This window comes from Carcharodon carcharias, chromosome 29, assembly GCF_017639515.1.
Source record: "Carcharodon carcharias isolate sCarCar2 chromosome 29, sCarCar2.pri, whole genome shotgun sequence".
Lineage (NCBI taxonomy): Eukaryota > Metazoa > Chordata > Chondrichthyes > Lamniformes > Lamnidae > Carcharodon > Carcharodon carcharias.
The window spans coordinates 7,133,944-7,155,646 of NC_054495.1; the positions used below are offsets into that span (position 1 = coordinate 7,133,944).

General features: G+C 48.3%; 1 protein-coding gene across 1 annotated transcript; it reads right to left on the reverse strand.

The window, feature by feature from the left end:
* Positions 1 to 2,929: 2,929 nt before the first annotated feature.
* LOC121271013 (histone H2A-like) lies at positions 2,930 to 3,319 on the reverse strand. The gene has a single exon (XM_041176697.1). The coding sequence runs from the start codon at positions 3,317 to 3,319 to the stop codon at positions 2,930 to 2,932; it is 390 nt and encodes a 129-aa protein (XP_041032631.1).
* Between the last annotated feature and the right edge of the window lie 18,384 nt (positions 3,320 to 21,703).

Here is a 21,703-nt window from a genome sequence, read left to right on the forward strand (position 1 = left end):
TGATTTCCACTCCGTCCCTTTCTCTCGCCCTCTCTCTCTTTCTCTCCCTCCCTCCCTCTCTGCTCTCCCTCCCTCTCCCCCTCCCTCCCTCTCTCCCTCCCTCTCTCCCTCCCTCCCTCTCTGCTCTCACTCCCTCTCTCTCTGCTCTCACTCCCTCCCTCTCTCCCTCTGCCTTTCACTCTCTCTCTCTCTTTTTTCTATTCCCCCCTGCCTCCTCTCCTTCCGCTTCTTCACTCCCTCCCCCTCTCCTTTCACTCCTTCTCCTTCTCTCCCTTCCTCCCTCTCTCTGACTTTCACTCCCTCTCCCTATCACCCTCTTTCTCTCTCTGACTTTCATTCCTTCTCTCCCTCCATCACCCCCTCCCTCCCTCCCTTCCCCCCACCCCCCACCACTCTCACTCTCCCTCTTTCTCTGCCTTTCACTCCCCTCTGGCTAAGCCCCAATCCACCCCCGCCCCCAAATCCATAAAATCCAGACTGACACCATCAGACAGCAACTCTCAAGAGAAGTAATTTCATTGGGCTCACTGCTCCTGTCTGATTTGGGAACTTCCAAATTTAACTCTCATGGAGTCTGAAATGGCAAAAGGAATGTATTTTCTTTGGCCATCTTCCCCTCTAGGTTGCGTGTTAGTCCCTCTACATTAGCACTCGTCGCTCCTCCAGACCAAGAGGGCATTGACCCCCAGGGTCTTCCATTGGATGGATTCTGCTTGGCGAAGCAATGCAGGCGTTTGCCATTGCTTCCCGCAGCATGGCTGACCAGGAAACTCTCCCACTCTTTACCGCCTGTCACTGGGCATGGTAGGAGGATTTACAGGCTGATAATCAGACAGTCTGGCCACATTATAAATGCTCCTTCTGTGGCTCTCACATCCTGACATGGGACTCGAACACTCGGCCTTTGACTTGTACCCACTGCGCCACCTCCTGGTCAAAGCCACAGGGGCGGTAAATCTATGGATACCTCGGACCTCCCCACCATTCCTTTCTAATTTCACCCAAGAGTGCGTGGGCCTGGGATTGGTCTTGGCTGGAATGTAAAACAGGGGATAACAAACAGGCAATTCCATTCTAGTTTCCATTCCATTGCATTGATTGGAAAGGGGATCCTCGGACCTGTGTAACAGGCTGTCCATCCTCTATTCTGCTTTTTACACTGTTGGCCGAAACACTAATTAAGCCCAGATATTTTGACACAGGCTTTGATAAGTCATTTTTAACCTGAGAATATCACGGATTTGAGTTCACATCGTGTCAGAAATATCACAAGTCAACACCAGACAATTTAGTGAATAACAACTGCAGTTGTCCGACTCTGCTCGGAGTCTGCATTTTTTTATTTATTATTCATTCACGGGACGTGGGCATCACTGGCTGGGCCAACATTTATTGCCCATCCCTAGTTGCTCTTGAGAAGGTGGTGGTGAGCTGCCTTCTTGAATCGCTGCAATCCATGTGGTGTAGGTACACCCACAGTGCTGTTAGGAAGGGAGTTCCAGGATTCTGACCCAGCGACAGTGAAGGAACGGCCGATATATCTCCAAGTCAGGATGGTGAGTGGCTTGGAGGGGAGATTGCAGGTGGTGGTGTTTCCATGTGCCTGCTGCTTTTACCCTTCTAGTGTCCTGGGTTTGGAAGGTGCTGCCTGAGGAGACTTGGTGAATTCCTACAGTGCATCTTGTAGAAGGTACACGCTGCTGCCACTGTGTATCAGTGCAGAGGGAGTGAATGTTTGTTGAAGGGGTCCAAATCAAGCTGCTGCTTTTTACTGGATGGTGTCGAGCTTCTTGAGTGTTGTGGGAGCTGCACTCATCCAGGCAAGTAGAGATATTCCATCACATTCCTGACTTGTGCCTTGTAGATGGTGGACAGGCTTTGGGGAATCAGGGGGTGAGTTACTCACCGCAGGATTCCCAGCCTCTGACCTGCTTTTGTAGCCACAGTAGTTATCTGGTTAGTCGAGTTCAGTTTCTGGTCAATGGTAACCCCCAGGATGTTGATATTGGGGGATTCAGTGATGGTAATGTCACTGAACAAAAAGGGGCAGTGTTTGGATTCTTTCTTGTTGGGGATGGTCATTGCTCTGACACTTATGTGGTGATAATGTTATTTGCCACTTGTCAGCCCAAACCGGGATATTGTGCAGGTCTTGCTGCATTTGGACATGGACTGCTTCAGCATCTGAGGAGTCGTGAACGGTGCCGAACATTGTGCAATCGTCAGCGAACATCCCCACTTCTGACCTTATGATGGAAGGAAGGTCATTGATGAAGCAGCTGAAGATGGTTGGGCCGAGGACTCTACCCTGAGGACCACCTGCAGTGATGTCCTGGAGCTGAGATAACTGAGATGATTCGGCTGGCAGTAAGGTGTTAGCTAAAGAAACGAGACCAACAGCAGCCAGCAGGAACCTGCAGGAGCGCGAGGAGCTGGGGAATGTTCAGAGGATGCAAAGAGTGAAACAAAACCTGTGAAAAATAAGGAAGCTAAGAGAGGGCTGCTTGAATTTAACAAGGCCAAAGTTGGGCCAGCAGAGTTAAAAGAGGGCCAGGAAGGACCAGCAGAGTTCAAACCAGACCCAAAGAATGAACTGGAATGAAACGGGGACCAGAGAAGTCCCAGAGCACGAATGGAGTCATTTTTTTGTGTTTTTTGCAGTTGGCACAAGTTGCCTCCACACCCCCCACCTCACCTACCCACCCCACCTTCTCCCCTCTCCTCCCCCCTCTCTTCCCCCTCCTCCCCCCTCCCCCACCGTGGCTGTTCATCGGGCAGCCAGTTGAAGTCAATGGTCTACGTCATCAGTTGTGCTCAATGGTTCTGTCCCTCATCCAGAAGCTGCAATCAGTGATTCGCTGATTCCCCTGAGCCTTTTTGTGTGTGGGAGGGGGGTTTGTGGATTTGATCTGTTCCCGGTGTCTCCCCTTCAGGCGTAAACCTTGCTGGGGTGGCCGGTTTTCTTGGGCAGCAGCACAGCCTGGATGTTGGGCAGGACCCCACCCTGGGCTATGGTGACCCCGCCCAGCAGCTTGTTGAGCTCCTCGTCGTTGCGGATGGCGAGCTGCAGGTGGCAGGGAATGATGCGGGTCTTCTTGTTGTCCCGGGCCGCGTTGCCGGCCAGCTCGAGGATCTCGGCCGTCAGGTACTCGAGGACGGCGGCCAGGTAGACGGGGGCTCCGGCCCCGACCCGCTCGGCATAGTGGCCCTTGCGCAGCAGCCGGTGGATGAGGCCGACGGGGAACTGGAGCCCGGCTCTGGAGGAGCGAGTCTTGGCCTTGGCGCGCCCTTTGCCACCGGTTTTACCGCGACCGGACATCTTTCAGAATTTAGACTGCACTGCTTAAGCCCCTGCACAAATCGAGCAATTAGAGATCATTGAGCTGATCAGGACTTCCACTGTTAACGCTGTTCACCTTGCTGTTAAAGCCCTTGAAAGTGTTTCTTCTAGTTGAATGTGAGTGGCTGGGCTTTTAACAGCCTGTTAATAATCAGCTTATGGTAATAGTAAAAATAACCTTAACTGGACCAGCCATATAAACACTGTGGCTACAACGGCAGGTCAAAGACGAGGAATTCTGTGGAGAGTAACTCACCTCCTCACTGCCCAAAGCCTATCCACCATCTACAAGGCACAGGTCAGGAGTGTGATGGAATACTCCCCACTTGCCTGGATAGGTGCAGCTCCCACAACACTCAAGAAGCTCGACACCGTCCAGGACAAAGCAGCCCCGCTTGATTGGCACCACATCCACAAACATTCACTCCCTCCAACACCGATGCACAGTAACAGCAGTGTGTGCACCATCTACAAGATGCACTGCAGGAGTTCACCAAGGTTTATTAAACAGCAATTTCCAAACCCACGACCACTACCATCTAGAAGGACAAGGGCAGCAGACAAATGGGAACACCAGCACCTGGAAGTTCCCCTCCAAGCCACTCACCATCCTGACTTGGAAATATATCGCCCCTGGGGCTGGGTCAAAATCCTGGAACTCGCTTCCTAACATCACCGTGGGTGAACCTGTACCACATGGACTGCAGAAGTTTAAGAAGGCCGCTCACCACCATCTACTTCAGGGCAATTAGGGTTGGGTCAGCAATATATTGGCCAACCCAGTGACACCCACATCCCATGAGAAAGTGAAACTAAAAACTAAGTCTATGATTACTGCTGAACAACAGTCAGGCGCTGAAAGTTCAATTTTCTCCAATATCTTTAGAAACTTTACATATTATTAAAATCTATTTTTAAACATGTGTTCATAATATCACAACTTCAACCTTAATCCCATCTCTCTGTTCCAATTGTTATTTTGCTATCTATTAATCTATATAAAATAAGTGGTGTAATCGGCGCTTTTAACTTCCTCACTAGCTGACTGTGAGAATTCTGCAATGTGGTTGGTTGCCCTGGTCGATGACATCACAGTGCTGGAGAACCCTTGACTGAGCGCGACATTTTAATTAACATCGAGAACGGTAGGATGCAGGTTAAGAGGATCTCTGGCTTGGCCTAAATAGCCAAGTGGTTATGGTACTGGGCTTGTAACCCCAAGATCAGGAGTTCAAATTTCACAATGGCAAACTATGAAACAATGTAACTTCATCTGAATAGGAACAGATGGAAACATGTTTGTACTCAAAAGAGTTACAATAACTCGTTTGTCCCATTTAATTTAAAAGATTTAAAAGATTATCAAGAGTTCAAATCTCACAATGGCAAACTATGAAACAATGTAACTTCATCTGAATAGGAACAGATGGAAATGTGTTTGTACTCAAAAGAGTTAAGGGGATCTCTAGATGCCTTAGGCAGCTTCATTCACTCACCACAAAACCTAGCCAATGTTATCTTTCTAATGCGAGGAGGATAGGCAACTTAGAAACTTGTATGTTGGCAGCAATATTGTTGTGAGGTGAGGCAAGTGAAGAGTAAAGCGGCTGATAATCCTGGAGCTCTGGAGATGGGTTTTGCCCTGTGAGGGTTTGGAATCATATTGTTGCCAGTTTCGATCGACACAGTGATCTTTGGGAATAAATCCATTATTTCTATGCCAGTTGAAAACCTCTGCCTTTTCTCGGCTGCGAGCGAATAATGGTTAATATGTTCCCATGGGATTCCAACCTATCACTCCAGAGCCTGGATTGACTCATCACTCACTCATTGATGTCATTCGCTAAAAATGTCAATGGATGCAAAGTCGCTCTAGGGGGTTGTTGCTGGTGTATATACTGGAGATGGTTTGTTCCTCCACCCTACTTACTCCAGGAGGCAAGAAGTAACAAAACTCCTGATAGGAAATGCATGAAACAGCATCTGGGTTGCTTTACGCTATTTACTACCCAGTTCTCGCCGCTGTCGGTATTCCTGGTAAGTCATCTTTATGTATTGATTATTGGTTATGAGTAGTAATAATTACAAAGGAATTATACAAAATGATGATGGGTTTACTGCTGATGAACTCCTTTAGCTTTTGTCGAGCTGTGCTTCCGAGAGACTCACTGCTTCAGTAAAGCAGGCCAATGCCCAAAACGGGCTAAATTCATGTAACGTCCCGACCATATTTAGATGGTGATACAAAGTTTTCTTTTTATTTCATGTCAAAGACAAGGAACAATCCACATTGCTCCCTGCTACTGAACACGTCGCGATTTGGTATCCGCTCCAACTGCTGACAACACTCACAAATATCTCTCCATGGGTCACTTTAGAAACGGACAAACACAGAAAGTTTGCAACATTCCAGCCGATCGCTGTCTACGTCACCTGAACTAAATCTACCAGTCTAATCCCAAATTTCAGCTCTTAGTCCACAGCCCCGTAGTTTACAGCACTTCAAGGTTTTAACCATGTACTATTTTGCAATAAGGGTTTCTATCTCTTTCATCTTCCAGGCAGTCCCAGGCCCCCAACATATTCTGGGTGAAAAATGTCTCAGTCGCACTGCAATTTATCTTATCTGTCAAGTACATGCCAGACATTGTTGCGTTATAGAAGGAATAGATGGCTAATTTCACAATTTTTAAATATTTCCTGCCAGCTAACATCGCGGCGATTATGATCCTGTCCTAGGGCAACTGTGGTCTCTCCAAATGCACCACTTACTACCTCGTGGGCATGGCAGCGGCGGATCTACTGGTCGTCGTCACCGGCGTGATACTGAATCGCATTGCTGGTATTTACTTTCCGGCCAGCTACATGTCGATCACTCCGGTATGCAGCCTCAAAATTGTTTTAATCTATGCGTCCAGAGACATTTCCGTCTGGTTGACAGTTGCTTTCACCTTTGACCGCTTTGTGGCCATTTGCTGCCAGAAGGTGGAGGCGAAATATTGCACCAAGAAAACGGCGGCTGCGGTTGTGTGGACGGTCTTTGTCCTGAGCTGTTTGCAAAATATCCCCTGGTATTTTAAATTTGAGCCCCTCTATATAATTGACGAGGTGCCCTGGTTTTGCCACACAAAGTCAATCTTCTATAGCGCGCCTTTATGGGTGATATTTTCATCGTTCAACTGCAAAGCAACCCCATTCCTCCCGTTCTTTCTGCTCCTGCTGCTCAATGGACTGACTGTAAGATACATTGTCGTGGCCAATCGAATTCGGAGGGCACTCTGCCACAACAAAAACCTGGAAAATTTCAATGACCCTGAACTGCAGATCCGGAAAAAATCCATCGTTTTACTTTTCACCATATCGGGCAGCTTTATAGTCCTGTGGATGACTTTCATTGTGTACTTTGTGTACTATCGAATCACATGTACTTATTCTTACACGGGTTATGATGATCCTATCTTTATCCTGCAGGAAGTTGAATACATGCTTCTGCTCCTGAGCTGTTGCACCAACACGTGTATTTATGCAGGTACCCAGCAAAAGTTCAGAGAGGAGCTGAAAAATTCTCTGAAATATCCGCTAACGCAGATCGTTCAATTTATTTAATATTGAGACACACAGGAGCCTGTATGCAAATGTTTTTTTTTTGATTATGTAACAATTGAATATCTTTGTAGATTGATGTTCAGTTTCTTTATGTTTGGCCACTTCTTGTGAAACTCACTGGCCCTATGCAATAGACGACAATGGTACAAATATAGATAGGAGAGTAAGCTGTGAGGAGGATACAAAGATTCTGCAAAGCAATATAGATAGATTATGTGAGTGAGCAAAAAATTGACAGATGCAGTACAATGTGAGAAAATGTGTACTGCAAGGTGCTGCTCGCATTTACAGCCTTTTCAGATTCCTCCCAGACCAACACGCTGATTGTTCGTGATGTCCAACTTACTTGTTACCATTAATTTGCAGATGCTGCACCTTCATCTCATTGAGGGTGAGCCTTGAGATCTTCATCAGTAAAGTTATAACATCTTCTCTTCTCAGCTCTCAATTGAACTGGCACCATCTTTGCCTTAAGAGAACTGTTTTTATTGCACAAGCTATAAATTGTGTAAGGATTGATGTTTTTTTTAATATGTTGGGGTAATATTGTGTTATCCTGTAAATTAGGTTGTGTGTGTGTCTATATAAGTGTGTGTGTATATCTGTGTGCAACTGTGTGTGTGTCGTTGTGCACCTGTGTCTGTGTGCCTGTGAGTGTGCCAGTGTAGCTATTTGTGTGTGTGTGTATGTCTGTGTGTATATCGGTGAGTAATTGTGCCTGTGTGTGTGTGTGACTGTGTTCCTTGTGTGTGTGTGTGTGCCTGTGTGTGTGAATGTGGCTGTATGTGTTTGTGTAATTGTTTTAATTAAGCTAGGAAAGGTAAATGGAGTCAGCTTGTCTGAAGAGTTGAGGAATGAAAGGAGTGAAGGGGCTAAATGCATGCATTTGTAACAAAGCTAATGTCAACTGAATCCACAAGGAAATAAGTAGAGTTTAGAAAATTGCTTTAGGAGATAGATAGGGACTTGTCTTCTCAGCCTTTAAATTTCAAAGGGGAGTAAAAGATTTTGACAACTTGCAAAGGCTCATAAGTAAATAAGAAAAGTTATTCAATTTTATTGGAACCAAAATTGAAGGCAGAAGGAAAACACAAAAGATTCTTATATTTTGGAAAAGCTGAGTTCAAAGTAGTGCTGATGACAATGGAATCAAAGATGAAAGGGAATAAAAGGTATTTAAGGAAAGATGTTGAGCTGAATTGGGGTTGGCTGTTGGTGTTTGAGAAACTGTGTGGCATAGCTTTACTACAGCAACAGCTGTTTAGCCTTCGGTAATATTACTGGATTTTTATAAACATTGATAGGGGAGAGTTGCCTGGAAGCTGTTTCCTTGTGGGTCCAAACAAATGGTTTTTTTGGTGGAATGACCATTTTTAACTGTGTAGCTGTAATCTTGTGTACTTAAGTTTTCTTTTCTTCTTGATAACAAATCTTTCAATTATATTTTAGCCCCAAAGTGTTACTGGAATTCATTGCTGCCATGATCAGTAGGTTACTTCTCTCGTTTTAGAATACAAACAAAAATGGTTATGGTCCGAAAACTAAGTTTCCCCCTGGGATTTGGCTCACTCAACGATTAACATCTGCTGTGGCCCTAACCGTTGCTTTGCATATCTTTAAAAAAAAGCTATTTCACTTTCTTCAGCTTTTTGCAGACTGTCCAAAGCATTTTGTCATGTTTATAAAAGTGTTCAGAATTCTTTAAAATGACTTCAAGCTTTATCAAAATTTTTACAAGTTTTCCTCAAAGTTCCCTCAAAGGTCACCTCTCAACTCCACTTTCAACTTGTGGGTGTGTTGATGCTCCACTCACTGTTGCTTGATGCCGTGTGATGCTGCCGCCTCATGGAACCTCTGATCATTTCACTCCGCTTGTGTAGTAGCGTCGATCCGTCAGCAGAGGGTGGGGTTGTATCACTTTAATCGCAAGGCAGAGAAACAGGCCGAGCAAGAAACGCTTCGATTCTGATTCAAAACAAAAACAGAATTACCTGGAAAAACTCAGCAGGTCTGGCAGCATCGGCGGAGAAGAAAAGAGTTGACGTTTCGAGTCCTCATGACCCGCTGAGTTTTTCCTGGTAATTCTGTTTTTGTTTTGGATTTCCAGCATCCGCAGTTTTTTGCTTTTATCTCGATTCCGATTCAATTCTTTCATCCATTTACAAAATATCTCCCATTGCTGCAGCTAACTGCTTCTGAAATGACTTCAGATCTTTCACCTACACTGCCAGTTCAGCTCCTGAAATCATCTTTTTTTCCTTCCCACTCCTCATGCGATTTCACTGTAATTATCTTTCCCTTTAAGTTTTTATCAAATTCCCTTTTGAAGTGAATTTTTGCATCACCAGCTGTTTCACACATTGAGTGTGGGGCGAGGAGATACAATACCTGGACAGGTGAGTGAGGACCCCCATCACCCCAGGGCTGTCTGGCTCGTGTCAAAAGGTGTATCAAAGACAACAGCGAGTGGTTCACTGAGTGAGAGAGGGGGCGAAGAGGGGAGAGTGCATGATGATGTACCTGTACAGGTGAGAATCCCCACCAAGTATGTCTGTGCGTGTGCAGTGTATGTGTGTGCATCTGTCTGCATCAGTGTCTCTGTTTTTGTACATCTGTGGTCTTTCTGCATCTCTGTAATGTGTGTGTGTATGTGTGTGCGTGTCTCTGCATGTCTGTGTCGCTGCCTGTCTGTGACTCTGCGTCTACCTGTCTCTCTGTATGTGTCTCTTTGTTTGTGTGCGTGTATATGTCTGTGAGTCTCTGCCTGTCTGTGTCTCTGCCTGTACCTGTCTCTCTGTATATGTCTCTTTGTGTATGTGTGTGTCTCTGTGTCTGTGTGTCTCTGCCTTTTTGTGTCTCTGTGTGTATCTGTCTCTCTGTACGCGACTCTGTGTGTAGGTGTGTTTCTGCTTGTGTCTCTGTGTCTCGTCAGTATGGACAGGAGTTATACCTTGTCGGGCTGGAATGGCAGGCGGACCCGGGAACAGCTGCAACACGGACCGTCGCCCGCTAGTGAGCTCCGACTGTGATTTCACGCTGTTTGGCCAATTAACGGTGAGCAAGCGGGGAATGCGCACAGGAAGCCTCAGCGCTGCCGGGGTGGGGGAGGAGAGCGAGTGCTGAAGTGGGTACATGTGCGCGGGTACTCTCAGTGAAAGCTCCCTGAAGGTACAGAGCTGCCTCAGGCAGCTGAAAAATTTTAACATGACAAAATAAGATTTAAACATGTCCCCCCGAGTCATTCTGTCACGGGAACAGGGTCACGTTAAAAATGAGTTTTAAAAGTCTTTTGTTAATCTCTGGGTGAAACCTCATCCCGCCCGTGGATCAGATTTCACCAAAAAATGCAAAGGCCACTTGGCCTATTCGCCCGCCTGACAACCGAATGGTTGGATAGGCAGCAGAAAATTCCATTTAATGAGTTGATTAAGGGCATTAATCGGCCGCTTCTTTGTCAGCGGACATCCTGCTCCTTCTCACACACACCCTCCAAGGGAAATATCCTGAGAGTGCGCGAAGATGTCAGGATGCTCACCCAGCCTCATCACTCCCCATTTCACACCCGTTCGGATTGGGCACACACACACCTGACAAGAGAAAAATTCTCTCCTGTGTATCTAGGTGTGTCTCAGTCTGCCTGTGCTTCTGTGTGAATGTGTCTGTGTGTGTGTGTGCCTCTGTTTGCGTGTGTCTCCGTGTGTTTCTCTGTGTTAGTGTCTGTGTGTGTATCTCTCTGCCTGTCTGTGTCTCTTCCCGTCTCTCTCTCCCTGCATAGATGCCTCTGTGTTTATCTGTCTCACTGTGTATGTCTGTGTGTGCATGTCTGTGTGTGTGCATCCATGTCTCGTCAGTGTGCCTGTGCATCTGTATGTGTGTCTTTCTGTGTGCCTGTGTCCCTCTGTGTTTTGGTGTGGCTGTCTGTGTGTTCCTTCCATGTTTATGTCTTGTGTGTATCTCTCTTTGTGCCTGCGAGTGGTGTGAATCTGTGTTTAAGTCTGTATGTCTGTGTCTGACTGTGTGTGTGTGTGTATGTGTGTGTGTATCTCAGTGCACGTGCCTCGGGATGTACATCTCTGTGTGTGCTTCCCTTTGTGTGTGCCTGTGTCCATCTATCTCTGTGTGTCTGTATGAATCTCTGTATCTGCATTTGCATATGAGTCTGTGTCTCTGAATGTGTGTGTGAAAGTCTGTGTCTGTGTGTATGTTTCTCTGTCTTCGTTTGTGTATGTGTCTCTGTATGTCTTTGTGTCTCTCTCCATGTGTGTGTCTCCTTGTGTGCGTCTGTATAGTTGTCTATGTGTGCCTTTGTGTATATGCCTGTATGTGTGTGTGTGACTGCCTGTGTCACTGTATCATGCGTGTTCACTGTGGCTGCCTATATTCTTTTTATTCATTTATGGGATATGCGCTTCGCTGGATGGGCCAGCATTTATTGCCCATCCCTAATTGCTCCTTGAGAAGGTGGTGGTGAGCTGCCTTCTTGAACCACAGCAGTCCATGTGGTGTAGGTACACCCACAGTGCTGTTAGGGAGGGAGTTCCAGGATTTTGACCCAGTGACAGTGAAGGAACGGCCGATATATTTCCAAGTCAGAATGGTGAGTGGCTTGGAGAGGAACTTGGAGGTGGTGGTGTTCCCATGTATCTGCTGCCTTTGTCCTTCTAGATGGTAGTGGTCATGGGTTTGGGAGATGCTGCCTAAGGAGCATTGGTGAATTCCTGCAATGCATCTTGTAGATGGTACACACTGCTGCTACTGTGCGTCAGTGGAGGAGGGCGTGAATGTTTGTGGATGTGGTGCCAAACAAGCGGAGCTGCTTTGTCCTGGATGGTGTCGAGCTTCTTGAGTGTTGTGACAGCTGCACTCATCCAGGCAAGTGGGGATTATTCCATCACACTCCTGACTTGTGCCCTATAAATGGTGGAGTGTGTGTGTGTGTGTGTGAGTGTGTGTTTGTGACAGTGGCAGTGTGCGTGTAGGATGGGTGTGGGGGGGGTGTGTGTGTTGCCTGTGTGTGTGTGCTTGTGGCAGGGGGGAGTGGTGTGTTTGTCTGTAATGTAGGGGTGTGTGTGTTGCCTGTGTGTGTGTGCTTGTGGTGATGGGGAGTGGTGTGTTTGTCTGAAATGAGGGTGTGTGTGTGTTGGACTGTTTGCCTGTGTACCTGTTTGTCTTTGTCTCTCCAGACCAGGCTTGTCCAAACTTATCGCTTGGGGGCGGGGGGGGGGGCATATTTGCATTTTTTTCTCACTCAAGGGTCTCATTTTGGAAGGATGAGGTTTGGCACAACATTAAACTGAGTTTATTTTAAAAGCTGAGGTTTCAAGGAAAGAAACAATTGCCAGGCAAATCTTCAGCAACATCATAGCAATAAATTGTTAATTTAAAAAGGAGTAATTATTAAAAGTGACCAGAGTGTGAGAGGGTCAATGTGTGTGTGTGTCTGTCTGGCTCACTCCCAGTCTCAGCATGCTCACTCATTCACCCTCAACCACTGTGAGTGGGTGTGTGTGTGATCCTTCCTACACACTGGGAGTCTCAACCCTCTGCACGTTGCCCTCGAGCTGGCTGTGGTGGGGAAGAGACCATTGTTCACCTCCTTGTGGATTCTGCCTTTGCAAAGAAGGTCTGGAGAGAGATGCAGTGGTTTCTGTCGAGGTTCATCCCGAGCAGTTCTGTGACACAGGACTCTGTGCTCTACGGGCTGTTCCCAGGGACACACACCGAGACAAACATCAAATGCAGATGGAGGATCATCAACTCAGTGAAAGACGCTCTTTGGTCTGCCCCAAACTTGTTGGTCTTCCAGCGCAAAGAGTTGTCCCTGACTCAGTATTTCAGAATGGCACATTCCAAGGTCCAGGGCTACGTACTGAGGGACGCAGTAAATCTTGGACCAGCTGCCTCAGAGGGTCAATGGGGGAAAGTTGCTGTCTAAGGCCTTTCTGCCACAGTTCACCGAGGGACTGGGAATTGTATGGACCCCTCAGGCTGTACAGCTCACAATGAATGTATGTAGTGAATATGAAATGTATCACAATTGTATTGAGGCGCCTCAGAGTGCAACATGATCTATGTCGATAACTCCAATCCCATTGCACTGTCTGACTGTCTGTAATGACCATGTTGAAATGTCTGTAATGTTCACAGATTGTATTGGAGCATCTCATGATCTATGTGGAAAAGTTAATTTAACTGCCCTTCTTGTGATGGCCATTTTGAAACGTTTGTAATGTTCTTTCAGATACTTTAGGAATAAAGTCTATTTTTCCAAAGGAAGAGTGTATATGTGTTGGTGTGATGGTGAGACTGAGGGAGGAAACTGAGACTGGGCACAAAGCAAACTCACATTCCTCACCCCCTCCCCCTACCCCCCACACGTTCACTCAAAATCCCTCACTCACTCCCACTCCCTCAGTCCCTCACACTCACTCCCACCCCCTCAATCAATCCCTCACACTCACTGCCACCTCATCACTCAGTCTCTCACACTCACTCCCACTCCCACACTCAGTCCCTCTCACACACCCACCCCCTCAGTCAGTCCCTCACACTCACTCCCACCCCTTCATTCAGTCCCTCACACTCACTCCCACCCCTCAATCAGTCTCTCACACTCACTCACACCCACACACTCATTCTCTCACACTCACACCCACACACTCATTCTCTCACACTCACTCCCAATCCCTCACTCAGTCTCTCACACTCACTCCCTCTCTCACTCAGTCTCTCAAACTCACTCCCAATCCCTCACTCAGTCTCTCACACTCACTCCCACCCTCTCACTCAGTCTCTCAAACTCACTCCCAATCCCTCACTCAGTCTCTCACACTCACTCCCACCCCCTCACTCAGTCTCTCACACTCACTCCCAATCCCTCACTCAGTCTCTCACACTCACTCCCACCCTCTCAGTCTCTCAAACTCACTCCCACCTCCTCACTCCGTCACTCACATTCACTCCCACCCCCTCACTCAGTCTCTCACACTCACTCCAACTCTCTCACTCAGTCACTCACATTCACTCCCACACCCTCATTCAGTCTCTCACAATCATTGCCACTCCCTCACTCAGTCTCTCACACTCACTCGCACTCCCTCACTCAGTCGCTCACACTCACTCGCACTCCCTCACTCAGTCACACACACTCACATGACCCACTCCCTCACTCGTCTCTCACACTCACTCCCACCCCCTCAATCAGTCTCTCACACTCACAGCCCCCACCCCCTCACTCAGTCTCTCACACTTACACCCCACACTCGCTCTCTCAGTCTCTCACTCTCACACCCCCATTCACTCAGTCTCTCAAACTCACACTCCCCACTCCCTCACTCAGTCTCTCACACTCACTCCCCACTCACTCAGTCTCTCACACCCACACCCTCCACTCACTCACTCAGTCTCTCACACTCAGCCCCACTCACTCACTCAGTCTCTCACACTCACTCCCACTCCCTCACTCAGTCTCTCACACTCACTCACGCTCCCTCACTCAGTCTCTCACACTCAAACGCACTCCCTCACTCAGTCTCTCACACTCACATGACCCACTCCCTCACTCGTCTCTCACACTCACTCCCACCCCCTCAATCAGTCTCCCACACTCACACCCCCCACCCCCTCACTCAGTCTTTCACACTCACACTCCACACTCGCTCTCTCAGTCTCTCACCCTCACACCCCCCACTCACTCACTCAGTCTCTCACACTCTCACCCCACACTCGCTCACTCAGTCTCTCACTCTCACACCCCCCACTCACTCAGTCTCTCAAACTCACACCCTCCACTCACTTACTCAGTCTCTCACACTCACCCCCACTCACTCACTCAGTCTCTCACACTCACACCGCCCACTGACTCACTCAGTACCTCACACTCACACCCCCCCACTCACTCACTCAGTCTCTCACACTCACACCCCCCACTCACTCACTCAGTCTCTCACACTCACATCCCACACTCGCTTACTCAGTCTTTCACACTCAAAACCCCCAGTCACTCTCTCAGTCTCTCACACTCACACCCCCCCACTCACTCACTCACTCAGTTTCTCACACTCACATCCCCCACTCACTCACTCAGTCTCTCACACTCACACCCCCCACTCACTCACTCAGTCTCTCACACTCACACCTCCCACTCACTCACTCAGTCTGTCACCCTCACACACCCCACTTATTCACTCAGTCTCTCACACTCACATCCCCTACTCACTCACTCTGTCTCTCACACTCACACCCCACACTCGCTTACTCAGTCTTTCACACTCAAAACCCCCAGTCACTCTCTCAGTCTCTCACACTCACACCCCCCCACTCACTCACTCACTCAGTCTCTCACACTCTCCCCCATTCTCTCATTCAGTCTCTCACACTCAACCCCCCACTCACTCAGTCTATCACACCCACAGAATCATTAAGTCTGCACTGACACGTGAGAAACACCTGACCTACCTACCTAATCCCATTTACCAGCACTTGGCCCATAGCCTTGAATGTTATGATGTGCCAAGTGCTCATCCAGGTACTTTTTAAAGGATGTGAGGCAACCCGCCTCCCCCTCCCCTCCCAGGCAGCGCATTCCAGACCGTCACCACCCTCTGGGTAAAAAAGTTTTACCTCACATCCCCCTAAACCTCCTGCCCCTCACATTGAATTTATGCCCCCTTGTGAGTGTCCCTTCAACTAAGGGGAACAGCTGCTCCCTATCCACCCTGTCCATGCCCCTCATAATCTTGTACACCTCGATCAGGTCACCACTCAGTCTTCTCTGCTCCAACGAAAACAACCCAAGTCTATCCAACCTCTCTTCATAACTTGAATGTTTCATCCCTGACCACATCCTGGTGAATCTCCTCTGCACCCCCTCCAGTGCTATCACATCCTTCCTATAATGTGGTGACCAGAACTGCACACAGTACTCCAGCTGTGGCCTCACCAAGGTTCTATACAACTCCAACATGACCTCCCTGCTTTTGTAATCTATGCATCGATTGATAAAGGCAAGTGTCCCATATGCCTTTTTCACCACCCCACTAACATGCCCCTCCGCCTTCAGAAATCTATGGACACACACACCAAGTTCCCTTTGTTCCTCAGAACTTCCTAGTGTCATGCCGTTTATTGAATACTTCCTTGTCAAATTACTCCTTCCAAAGTGTATGACCTTACACTTTTCAGGGTTAAATTCCATCTGCCACTTATCTGCCCATTTGACCATCCCGTCTATATCATCCTGTAGACAAGTCACTCAACCTCACTGTTAACCACCCGGTCAATCACCCTCATTTATTCACTCAGTGTCTCACACTCACCCCCACGCAGTCACTCAGTGTCTCACACTCACCAGCCCCCCACTCACTCAGTGTCTCACACTCTCCCCCCCCCACTCGCTCAGTGTCTCACACTCACCCCTCCACTCGCTCAGTGTCTCACACTCACCCCCCCACTCGCTCAGAGCTCACATTCACCCCCCCCACTCACTCAGTGTCTCACACTCAACCCCCCTCACTCGCTCAGTGTCTCACACTCACCCCCCCCACTCGCTCAGTGTCTCACACTCAACCCCCCCACTCACTCAGTGTCTCACACTCACCACCCCCCCCACTCTCTCAGTGTCTCACACTCACCACCCCCCCCACTCTCTCAGTGTCTCACACTCACCCCCCCACTCACTCAGTGTCTCACAATCACCCCCCACTCGCTCAGTGTCTCACAATCACCCCCCACTCACTCAGTGTCTCACACTCACCACCCCCCCCCACTCTCTCAGTGTCTCACACTCACCCACCCCACTCACTCAGTGTCTCACACTCACCCCCCCCCACTCACTCAGTGTCTCACACTTACCCCCCCCCCACTCTCTCAGTGTCTCACACTCACCCCACTCACTCACTCAGTGTCTCACACTCACCCCCCACACTCGCTCGGTGTCTCACACTCACCTCCCCCCCCACTCACTCAGTGTCTCACACTCACCCCCCCCTCACTCAGTGTCTCACACTCATCCCCATTCACTCACTCATTCTCTTGTGCCCCTTAGACTCTCTCACTCAGTGTCTCGCAATTACCCCCACTCACTCATTCTCACACACTTACTCAGTCAACTCTTGCATCCCCCCTCACTCAGTCTCTCGCACTCATCCCTACTCAGTCTCTCGCACTCATCCCCATTCACTCCATCTATCACACTCACCCCCACTCACTCCATCTCTCACACTCACCCACACTCAGTCCATCTCTCACACTCACCCCTTTGAATTCACTCTGTCTCTCATATCCCCTTCACTCACTCACTCACTCAGTTTCTCGCATTTACCCCTGGCAACTCACTCACTCTCTCACACTAACCCCCACTCACTCACTCAACGTCTCGCACCTACCTCACTCATTCTTTCACACTCAACCCCACTCATTCACTCAATCTCAAGCACTCAGAACCCCCCTCACTCACTCAGTGTCTTGCGCTCACCCCCACTCACTCAGTCTCTCGCACTCACCCCCACTCACTCCCTCAGTCTCTGTAACTCAACCTCATTCACTCCCTTTCACTCCCTCACTCTCTCGAAGCCTCCTCCACTCATTCACTTGTCTCAAGTTTACACACATGTACTCACTCAGTCTCTCGCACTCACACTCACTCACTCAGTAACTCACACTCATTCCCACTCACTCACTCAATCTCTCGCACTCACCCCCACTCACTCACTCAGTCTGTCCCACTCACTCCCACTCAATCAGTCTGCCCCACTCAACCCGACTCACTCAGTCTGTCCCACTCACCCCCACTCATTCAATCAGTCTTTCACACTCACGCCCATGCATTTACTCTGTCTGTTGCATTCTCCCTCACTCACTCAGCCTCTCACACTGATCCCCACGCATTCGCTCAGACTCTCTTCTCTCTACATCCTTCACCCTGATGGCCTTCAGCACACTCACCAATGTTCGCTGCTGCTCCAATCAGAGGCTGTTTCTCTCTTCTCGCTTGCTGCTGATAGGCTAGTGAGGCCAGCAGCAGAATATGCAGGAGAGAAGCAGCTTGTGATTGGGGGGAGCAGAATCTCCCGTTGAAACTCACTTGTGTGAGCGGAATTTTGAAAACTGGCTCCGGGGGCCACATTGAGGGACTTTGTGGGCAGCAGCCAGCCCACGGTCCATAGGTTGGACAAGCCTGCTCTACATGGACACTTATTGACTGTAAAGCACTCTGAGACCAACACAGGTTATGAATAGTGCTGATCACACACAGAACAAACACACACACACACACACACACACACACACACACAGAACACACAAACACACACACACACACAGACCACACACACAGAACACACACACACACACACACACACAGAACACACACACACACACACACACACACAGAGAACACACACAAACACACACACGGAACAGACACACACACAAGCAAAGAACACACACATACACATAATACACAGACACAGAACACACACACACGTAGAACACACACACACATACACGCACACACACGCAGAACATATGCACACACAGAACATACACACACACAGAAAACACACACATGCACGCACAGGATGACATACACAGAGATTGATACAAAGAGATAGCTGTCTCTGTGCATATGTGTCTGTGTGTATCTGCCTGTCTGTCTGTCTGTGTGTGCCTCTGTGTGTGAATGTGGCTGATGTGTGTGTACCCATGTGTATGCGTGTGTGTGTGTGTCTGTCTGTCTGTCTATCTGTGTGTTTGTGTGTGTGTGAATGTGGTTCTGTGTGTGTGTGTGTGTGTGTGTCTGTGTGTGTGTGTGTGTGTGTATAAATTAAAAGTTAATGCAGTCAGCTGGTCTGAAGAGTTGAGGAATGAAAGGAGTAATGTAAAACAGGGGATAACAAACAGGCAATTCCATTCTAGTTTCCATTCCATTGCATTGATTGGAAAGGGGATCCTCGGACCTGTGTAACAGGCTGTCCATCCTCTATCCCACTTTTTACACTGTTGCCCGAATCACTAATTAAGCCCAGATATTTTGACACAGGCTTCGATAAGTCATTTTTAACCTAAGACCATCATGGTTTTGAGTTCACATCATGTTAGAAATATCACAACTCAACACCAGGCAGTTTAGTGAATAACAACTGCAGTTGTCTGACTCTGCTCTTAGTATGCATTTTTAAAAATTATTCATTCATGGGATGTGGGCATCGCTGGCTGGGCCAACATTTATTGCCCATCCTTAATTGCCCTTGAGAAGGTGATGGTGAGCTGCTTTCCTCGACCACTGCACCCACTGTGGCCTAGTTCCACCCACGGTGCTGTTAGGAAGGGAGTTCCAGGATTTGGACCCCCCATCAGTGAAGTAACAGCTGATATATCTCCAAGTCAGGATGGTCAGTGGCTTGGAGGGGAACTTCCAGGTGATGGTGTTCCCATGTGTCTGCTACTCTTGCCCTTCTAGATGGTCGTGGTCCTGGGCATGAAAGGTGCTGTCTAAGGAGCCTTGGTGAATTCCTGCAGTGCATCTTGTAGATAGTACACACTGCTGCTACTGTGCGTCGGTGGTGGAGGGAGTGAATGTTTGTGGATGTGGCGCCAATCAAGCGGGGCTGCTTTGTCCTCAACAGTGTTGAGCTTCTTGAGTGTTGTGGGAGCTGCACCTATCCAGGCAAGTGGGGAGTATTCCATCACACTCCTGACTTGTGCCTTGTAGATGGTGGACAGGCTTTGGGGAGACAGGAGGTGAGTTGCTTACTGCAGGATTCCTAGCCTCTGACCAGCTCTTGTAGACTATGTTGAGTCCAGTTCAGTTCCTGGTCAATGGTTAGACCCAGGATGTTGATAGTGGGGGATTCAGTGATGGAAATACCATTGAACATCAAGGAGCAATGATTGGAATCTCTCTTGTTGGTGATGGTCTTTGCCTGGCAAGCATGTGGTGTGAATGTTACTTCCTGCTTGTCAGCCCAAGCCTGGATATTGTCCAGGTCTTGCTGCACATGCACATGGACTGCTTGAGTATCTGAGGAGTCGTGAATGGTGCTGAACATTGTGCAGTCATCAGCGAACATCCCCACTTCTGACCTTATGATGGAAGGAAGGTCATTGATGAAGCAGCTGAAGATGGTTGGGCCGAGGACACTACCCTGAGGATCTCCTGCAGTGATGTCCTGGAGCTGAGATAACTGAGATAATTTGGCTGGCAGGAAAGTGTTAGCTAAAGAAACGAGACCAACAGCAGCCAGCAGGAACCTGCAGGAGCGTGAGGAGCTGGGGAATGTTCAGAGGATGCATAGTGAAATAAACCTGTGAAAAATGAGGTAGCTAAGAGAGGGCTGCTTGAATTTAACAAGGCCAAGGTTAGGCCAGTAGACTTCAAAGAGGGCCAGGAAAGACCAGCAGAGTTCAAACCAGACCCAAAGAATGACTTGGAATGAAACGGGGACCAGAGACGACCCAGAGCACAAATGGAGTCATTTTTTTGTGTTTTTTGCAGTTGGCACAAGTTGCCTCCCCTCCCCCCACCTCACCTACCCACCCCACCTTCTCCCCTCTCCTCCCCCCTCTCTTCCCCCTCCTCCCCCCTCCCCCACCGTGGCTGTTCATCGGGCAGCCAGTTGATGTCAATCGTCTAAGTCATCAGTTGTGCTCAATCGTTCTGTCCCTCATCCAGAAGCTGTAATCAGTGATTCGCTGATTCCCTTGAGCCTGCACTGCTTAAGCCCCTGCACAAATCGAGCAGTTATAGATCATTGAGCTGATCAGGACATCCACTGTTAACGCTGTTCACCATGCTGTTAAAGCCCTTGAAAGTGTTTCTTCTAGTTGAATGTGAGTGGCTGGGCTTTTAACAGCCTGTTAATAATCAGCTTATGGTAATAGTGAAAATAACCTTAACTGGACCAGCCATATAAATACTGTGGCTACAACAGCAGGTCAAAGACTAGGAATTCTGTGGAGAGTAACTCACCTCCTGACTCCCCAAAGCCTGTCCACTATATACAAGGCACAAGTCAGGAGTGTGATGGAACACTCTCCACTTGCCTGGATAGGTGCAGCTCCCACAACACTCAAGAAGCTCGACACCGTCCAGGACAAAGCAGCCCGCTTGATTGGCACCACATCCACAAACATTCACTCCCTCCAACACCAATGCACAGTAACACCGGTGTGTACCATCTACAAGATGCACTGCAGGAGCTCACCAAGGTTTATTAAACTGCATTTTCCAAACCCACAACCACCACCATCTAGAAGGACAAGGGCAGCAGACTCATGGGAACACCACCACCAGGAAGTTCCCCTCCAAGCCACTCACCATCCTGACTTGGAAAAATATCGCCCCTGGGGCTGGGTCAAAATCCTGGAACTCGCTTCCTAACATCACAGTGGGTGTACCTGTACCACATGGACTGCAGAAGTTTAAGAAGGTCGCTCACCACCACCGACTTCAGAGCAATTAGGGTTGGGTCAGCAATATGTTGGCCAAGCCAGTGACACCCACATCCCATGAGAAAGTGAAACTAAAAACTAAGTCTATGATTACTGCTTAACAGCTCTCAGCTGCTGAAAATTCAATTTTCTCCAATATCGTTAGAAACTTTACATATTATTAAAATCTATTTTTAAACATGTGTTCATAAAATCACCGCCTCTACCTTAATCCCATCTCTCTCTTCCAATTGTTATTTTGCTTTCTACTAATCTATATTAAAAAAGTGAAGTGTAATCGGTGCTTTTAACTTCCTCATTCACTGT

What these genes read in the sequence shown, in the direction of transcription:
- LOC121271013 (XM_041176697.1), bottom strand. Translation starts at nt 3,319, where the DNA reads ATGTCCGGTCGCGGTAAAACCGGTGGCAAAGGGCGCGCCAAGGCCAAG.